The 8065-nt window shown below is 36.8% G+C and overlaps 1 protein-coding gene across 1 annotated transcript in view; it reads left to right on the top strand.

Moving 5' to 3' along the window:
- The window catches only part of POT1 (protection of telomeres 1), a 59828-nt gene extending 55308 nt beyond the window's left edge, over positions 1-4520 (top strand). The window contains exons 19-20 of the mRNA XM_031056911.1: positions 1559-1664; positions 2661-4520. Of these exons, the coding sequence (XP_030912771.1) occupies positions 1559-1664; positions 2661-2773 (219 nt within the window). The 3' untranslated portion in view covers positions 2774-4520. The remainder of the gene's footprint in view (positions 1-1558; positions 1665-2660) is intronic.
- Positions 4521-8065: the final 3545 nt, after the last annotated feature.

Genomic DNA, 8065 nt, shown 5'->3' with positions numbered 1-8065 from the left:
TGCTAAAGACTGGATGGTTTTCCTGTCATGGCAATGTGGGTGTGACAAAAGGGGACAGAAAAAAAATTTAGTGGGACTTTTTTCTGCACAGTAGTGTTGTTTAATGTGTATATATCTGCACATATTCCACCATTATATTAAATTACTTTGACTGGAACTTTAAAGAGAATACTCTTCCTTGTTTAATTTTAGTACTGTAAGTAAAAATAATATCAGGATAAAATGTGTTCTTTCTTAAAATACATGGTGTTTTAACAGCAAAGGAGATCAAACACTACAATCCCCATGTCAGCCAGTCATCTTTTCCTTCTACTGTCCTTTTTCCTTTTTCTATCAAGAAAAATAAAACTGCAAATTGAAGTTGGGGGGAAAGATTTAAACCATCTCTTGATGCAGAATTTCAAAAACTTTTACTTCAGGGTGGCTCACTTTCTTAGCAGATACTGCTCAGTACTACAGTTTAGCTGCAGGAAAATACCTACAGTTTCTTCTGAAGTGCCAGCTGCTCCCATTCGTGCTGGTGGTACTTCAAAGACAAGCCAAGAGATTCCAAGCCTAAACTCCAGTCCTTCAGCACCACTTGAGAAGGAACTGGGCTGCTTTGAAGTGCAGCTTTACATTAGCTTCCAGTTGTGCTTCCATAAGAACACACTGCTTTTCTTTCCTCCCCTCCTTACAGGAAAAGTCAGTGAAGGAAAAAAAATGAAAAAGTTCTATAGTCAGAAGAAGACTGAAGAGAGAGAAGAGAAAGTTATCTGTGTCATTTTTGCTGCTGGATTATCCACTGACTTCTGATCATTGCCATTAAACATGTCATGCAAAAGTTATACAGAGGCAGATTGTTCTTATTTGTATCTTTTAACAGTGATGAGAAATTACTACCAAAAACCCTAGCTCACTATGAGAAGTTATAAGATGATAAACCTTTAGAGATCCAAAATCAGATAACAAACTTGGAAAGAATAAACTTGGAGCTTTTTCAGTAATGCTCAATGTATGTAGTTTAAAAATACACAGAAAATGTTTATTTAACATTTTAGTGTTTCATTTATTGTTTTCTGTCTCCATTTAGATGTTTACCCCACAGAATAAGCCTTTTTTCCATAGTTTCTAAAACTGCCAGCAAATGAAACTCACACTAAGAGAATTCCACAAATATAAAGCCAGGTTGCAGTGCCCCTTGTTTTCAAGTGATTTTGTTCCTCTCAAGATGTGAGGGACTGTTGAGGGGAACTGACCATCCTCTCTGGCCCTAACGTTGTCTGATACTGTCTGGTTGTGGAGGTTCATGAGGAATATCTGCCAGTTATGTATAGAGACTGACATATGTGCTTTCCGGGTGGCTCTAGTCCCTAAATACTCAGGGGTACTGAAAAAAAAAGCATTAATTTTTTCAGACAGCTTGAGTTTTTTCTGTATCCAAACAGGTTTTTGAAATAATACTGTTCTTCTGTTGTGTTACCTGATTTTAAATTCCTTAAAGAAAATGCAATCAAGGTTCTGGCTAATGATTTTTTACAGCTCTTTCAGTACCTTATATTCTTCTGTTCTCTTTCAGGAGAAGTTTTTCCAAATTCCTGCCTCTGAAATCTTAACTAGTAATTTTCTTCAGCAAAAGATGCAGATGACCATGAATGCGCTCTGTCCTCCAGGAAGAAAATTAGGTCAGTTTGCTGTTATTTTAAAAGGGGGGTGGGAAGGAAAGCAGTATTTCAATCTGCTATTGCATATGAAAAGTCTTAGAATTCAACTTAGGCACAGGCAAAACTCCATACAGGAAAATACTGGAGCTTAAAAGCAGGGCTCATGTTAATTTGTTCTGAAGCACGTCTTTCATATTAACTCTACCTCTGAGAAAGAAAATAAATGGTTCATTAAATTCTCATGTAGCATGCAGTGGTGTGTGAATACAGCCATGCCTGTGCAGCCACTAACATGCCATCTGCCTTCATATGGGAGTTAACCAGAACACCCTCATACTGAATGTCACGGCATGTTAGGGAAAACGGAAAGGAAATTCCGTTTTCCCAAAGCACACCCAGGTGATATCCTGCTTTTGATGCTGACTTAAAGCATCCCTTGCAATGGGAAATATCCATGAAAATTGAGCAATGCTTAATCCAAATCCATTTACAGAGATTTTTGTGCAGTGCATGTGTTGTGGCAGAAAGTATCTCTGCCTAAATTAAACATGTCCAAGGTAGATGGATGTGTGATGCAGCTCCAACCTCCAGAGCATGCTCCAAGTACATGGCTGTCAGTGGCCACTGCAATCACCCTGGAGTCTTTGCCATACTTTAAAAAGTTGTCCTGTAATAAAGATTGTAAAGGATTTTCTCATTGAGACACATGGGGATGAAATTTTATTATTGGAAAGTCTTTACATATATGTATTTTATACTGTGGCATGACTACTGGGTCCAAGTGTTTTGTGGAGTGCTGGTGGAGAGGACAAGTCTTGGAAGACTGTTACTGAACACCATTTCAGATCTTGTGGGAAACTTAAAAGATAACAATTGGAATTTCAAAGTTAACAATTTTTCTTCGTATTAACTATTGTATACATTTAGATATCCTAGTTAATATCTTGCTCAAGTTATGCTTGCCTTCTATAAAAATTAGAAATTAATATTGAACAGTAATTTGGATTTTGTTGGTAGGTGACTTGCCATGGCTGGAATGCTTCATCAAATCCTATAATGTCAGAGACGCAATGAAAAATCAAGTTTATTACCAAATTTTTGACACCACAGTTGCTGAAGATGTTGTATAGTCAGTCATGTGCTGCTAATTGCAAGTAATCCAGTAAGACTCAGTTTCTGTGGGGGGCTGGGATCAGAGACTGTATTAAAAAAAAATATCTTTGTTCCATTCTTAGGAATTCAACTTGTTTTTATGAATTTTTAGTTTATGTATGAATGGGAATGGGAATTATACTTTGATATGTTTGCTATTTTCCTGGCACATGACTTTGTGATCTAAAGGCAAGTGGAGGTGTTAAGCTTTTCACTGGAAGCTGCTTGGCTGAGGTTGATGGAAGCAATCTACTTTCCATCTATCCTTCAAAAAGGCAGTGATGAGGTTACTCGAAATTCATGAATTTTACTCCGAAAAATGTAGTCAGGATGATGCTGCGTGTTCATTTTTGTATTAAATTATGTCACCAGAGGCAGAGATACAAAGCTCTTCAGTAAACTCAGACTACTTTGTGCAAGCCAGTATTACTGTTCTCAATTTGACAGGTAGGTTGGTTTTTAGAGACTTCCTTGATTTTTGTACTGATTTGTACATTTAGACAAACTCCTCCTGTTAGTAACACTCAGGTAACTGCTACATGTACCAGTTACTGTAGATTCTGATGGGGTTGTGAACGTGACCACGTAGTGATTATCACTAAAATTAAAGTCAACCACAAAAGTAAGGTAGAGTAAAATTGCAAAATGAATATTGATACTTGGTAGATGGTAATGATTCTGGGGTGGCCTTGTTGGGTACCAAAGTTGTTAGCATGTTTGTTAGCTGGATCTGTATTTTCAAAGGCTTGATCTGCCTTTCCACCTTAAATAATCAGATTGTGTGCCTAAATTTAGAGATACAGAACTGATCTGGTGCTATCATGGATTGAAAATTCTGCTGGATTAGAAAGCTATGTGGTGGTTTTACTTTGCATTCAGAAGTCTCTAAGACAAGTTCAGGACATGATTCTCTAAGGATAATTAATGTAGAAATCCCTGTCAAATCAAATTCTTTCCATCAGAGCAAAATTACTTAGTATTTACAGCAGCTGTTTTTAAAGAATTTCAGAAGCAAGATGCAATATTTGTAAGTAGATCATTATTTTGATAGTAGATGAGATTTTATTTTTTTTATTTTTGAGGGCCGTTTAATAGATGATGCAATTTGTGTTAAAATTTCATCATATATCCTCTGATAATTTTCTTGTACGTTAAAAATTACACTGGATTTATATGTCATAAGCCAGGATATTGTTCTTTATTGATCTGTGTATAGGGAAAACCAATATTAAAAGTGGTGAGTGCATATTTCCTTTAAAAATTTCTAAAAAATAAAAATATTTTGGAATTGATCCAGCAGTTCAGCACTCTGCTGACTTAAGAATGTTTTCTTGAATTTTTGCATAATTGCATCAACAGAAAATAATTACAACAAATGAATATTATAAAACTTTGGACACTGGCCATACCCAAATGTTTTCACAAGTTAGGAGTTAAATTGAAGGGAATCTTCTTTGCTTTTATTTATATAGGGTGTGAAAACATGAATTTCTGTTTTTATATTTTTGTTAACAACTGTGAAAGATACTGATATTGTACATTTTTTCTAAACATGTCTTCATAAAGGAATAAATAAAAAGGTGTTTTGAACTTCAGTGTAAAATAAATCAGTTTTACCACACACCTTGTCTGAGATCCCTGCCTAAAAACTCTACATATGCATGACATTATTTTTTTACTATTGAATATTGTATTTAAATGTTTAATAAAGATTTCTCCAAATAATGAGGTTTTTCTTGTATTTGACTTTTATTTCAATTTCATAACTGTGAAAAATTTGTCATCGGTAGCTTCATCCAACATAATGCTCCAAATGAATGTATAGTTTGTTGGATTAAAATGTACATGTTTCTGCTTCTAAATATAATGCATAGAAATAAAATAATAACTACATATTTGTTCATACTAAGGATCACTGTATAGAAAGGAATTACTGGACAGACATTTAAAAATGGCTCTCCTTGATAGTCTTTGTATGGAGCAGTAGAAGTCACTGAAAAGATTTGGAGATTTGGACCTTAGTTACTTGTCCTGGTCAGTGCTGAGAGGTGTGAGTGTGTGACTGGTGGGTGAAGTCCTGAGATTGTTGTGTCCTGAATGTGCAGCGCCTGTGGGCTCTGGTTCCTGGAAGATGAGCGTCTTGTAAAATTGTAAATAATGACTTTTAGCTGTTATTTACAATTTTCTTATTTACAAGTAAAAGTCTTATTTCCTTTGGTGAGTTTCTTGTGTGATTTCAGTTTCTAAAATGTTAATAAAAGTTTAGATGTCTACTCTAATAGTTTTTAAATTACTGAAATATGTATTTTAATACACTCAAAATCTGAACCAGCAGGAGATTGGGTTAATACTGGTATACTAAGATCCAGTGAAAACTCCAGGCATGTCTTGCTGGTTTCACATCTTTCTTCCTCCACATACGTTGCAGCATGTAGGAAAACTGAATCAAAACATCACCTTCCTAGTGGAAAGGGAAAATATGCATAGAATGTGAAGTACATCACACACAGCCAACATTAAGGGAGAAGAATATCTGAATATAAAAGGAGGAGCTGTGAGGGGAAATAATAGAACTATGAAAGACCAATAATGGAACATGAATCTATTAATTGCTCCAACTACATGGATAAGTGCAAAAAAAGTGATAAAATTGTAATTAAAAAGAAAAAAAAAGGTATTTCCAGGGAAAAAAGAAAAGAAAACAAAATAAACTTTGAATAGTGTTTTTAGGGGTGCCTGTGTAATTTGGCTCCTTAAAATCTGTGTTTTAAGAGAATTTAAAAACTTACGGACTTTGGAAGTCTTTCCAAATTGAGTTGAGTTTAAGCTCTTGGACATGTCATACTCTGGAAACTCCAGCTGGAAAGACAGAATGTAAATAAATAACATATTGCAGAAACAAGGAGGCGTTCCTGGTAGGTGACCTGCTGTTCAGCAATGATTGAACTTTCTCATCAGCTTTTGCAGTTATCCAGAGATTTACAGACAAGGCTTTGAAATGCTTAGCTTGATGCTAATCCTTTGCCTACTGAGCAGCAGGAAGTGGGACTGTAAGAAGGGCAGTGGAGCCCAGAGGATACAAGCTGAGGTTTGCAACAGAAGGAAGAGAGTTTATTGTCTTAACAGGGATGAGTGCTTAGCTTTTCAATACCAGTACTTTAGATCACAAGAATTTATGCAGATTAGGTCACTTTTTGGCCAAGCCATTGCATTAAGATGTAAAACTGGCAGGAACTGGGATACTACCATATAGGGCAAGACCAAATATTTAAATGGAGTTGTGAAAAAAACAAGTAAATATATGTTCAAGTTCTTCAGGTGTAATGGGATCACTGCAAAAAATGTTATTCAGTGGGGGAGAGAAAAAAAAAGCTCAAATAAGAATTTACTTCAAGTGTTACTTAAAGTATAGAGTGAATGTTAAGGATTAGTAAGAAAAAATCAGAGGATTCTGATTTTTTTCAGAGGAAACAGACAAAATTCCAGAGGATAGTAGTTAAAACAAGAAGTGATAGAGAATCTTTATGAGACAGTTTGCTGCAGCTCCTGTTCATAGCATTTCCTACACATGAAATTCCCAGTAAGAACTATGGTTTGGAAAAACATTCATCTGATGATGGAATACCAGCTCCAAAGTGCTTAAAAATGTAGAGCAGCATTTTACTACAATTAATGAATTCATATTTGTGGTAAAGCTATGGGTGGTCTTCACCCCAGAACAATGTGCTACAATGTGTTTTTCATTGTTTTCTGCTGCAATTCTGATACATGCCTACAGAGGTATCTCCATAAAACTTCTGTTTGGGACCGTTTGTCTACGTAAGCAGAGCAGACTGAAAGTCTAGAAATAAATTTACATGTAGTAGATACTTGTTTTAATTTGAATTTTTGCAAGGATATATGCTGAATGGGGAAATATGTGCTAGCAAAGAAAAAGATTTTGGGTTTTGGTCTTGGGTTTTTATATCAACTGTTCTGTTGCACAAAGCTTTAAGCAGAACTTCGTTCTGTACCTTCTACTCTGTGTGTGTGCACAGCCTGTGGACTGACACTGCTAAGCTGACACTGACAAAAAAATACAGTTTTGTACAAGCTACACCTTTAGAATTGAGTCCACATCCAGCTGTAATTTCAAAGGCCAGCTATCAGATAGTTTTCAACTATGGAGGTGTTACTTCACTGAAAGGAATTCTCTGGATAATGGCAGTTTATAAATGCTGCTTGAATTTTTTGGTTAAAAGAGCAGCAAAACTGAAACTGGAATCTGCTGCTGGAACAGATTTAATTACAAATTTTATTTCTTCCTTCTTCTGTCTACAAATGATGCCTTAAGCAACTCAAAGCCCCTCTGAGCAGTGTTTGAAGTGACAAATATGATCAGTTGCTGACAGGGTGTGTATTAACCAAAGGGGCTCTTGATTGTTTTTAACAGGGGGTGGGTAGGGGGCTTTCACCACCCAGCTGTCTTACGTGCTGTCACTGACATACATTCATTTGCTACTCCATCTTGGAGGATGCACTTTTCCTAACATACTTACTATGCTAAAGGGGTAAAATCCCATTAGTAAGAATGGAAACATGGGAGTGATTGTGTTTGACATAAGCCAGGGATAGAGAGCTGTCACAGGCCATCTAGGCATGCTGCCCTGTGCTCTCCTGTCACACAGAGGTGCCCTGGCTCTGGTCAGGACAGGGGTAATTTTTGGCTGTAGCCAGGAGTGGGCATGGCTGGGATGCAGAGTTTATTCTGTATCACTTCACATCACTGCCAGGGGTGGGAGAAAGGGACTATCTTCTGAGGAGAAGAGGTTCCTTGAAGTGGAGTAAGCATGGCAGAGTAGGCCCTCTGATCTACTATCAGGGATTTTTTCCATGTGCATAATTTCTTTTCTTGTACCCTCTGTCATTAGTATTGTTGCTGTTACTGTTCATTTTCTTGTTCTATTGCTGTTTCCAGTAAATTGTTCTTATCTCAAGTTGTGACCTTTGCCTTTTGTGTCTCCAGCTCTCCTCCCCATTCTGCTACAGGGGATGGAGAGAGGAAAATGAGGGAGTGAGAGAGAGCAGAACATGGTTTGGAGAGTCTTGGTGGGGGCACTGAACTGGGAACAGCCATTCCTAAACCATGACGTGTGTGTAAGGTCTCACTGCCCAGAAAACTGCATTTGACTTAAAGGAAAACAGCTGCTTCCATTACTTGCTGTTTTGTTGAGAGCAAACCAAAGAGCTTTAAGAGTAAGGAGAAAGGTGAAGAATTGCTTTTTCCCTAC

This window comes from Geospiza fortis, unplaced genomic scaffold (genome assembly GCF_000277835.1).
Source record: "Geospiza fortis unplaced genomic scaffold, GeoFor_1.0 scaffold195, whole genome shotgun sequence".
Taxonomy (NCBI): Eukaryota; Metazoa; Chordata; class Aves; order Passeriformes; family Thraupidae; genus Geospiza; species Geospiza fortis.
Note: the sequence above shows the minus strand (reverse complement) of the source record. Positions and strands in the feature narration are given on the sequence as shown.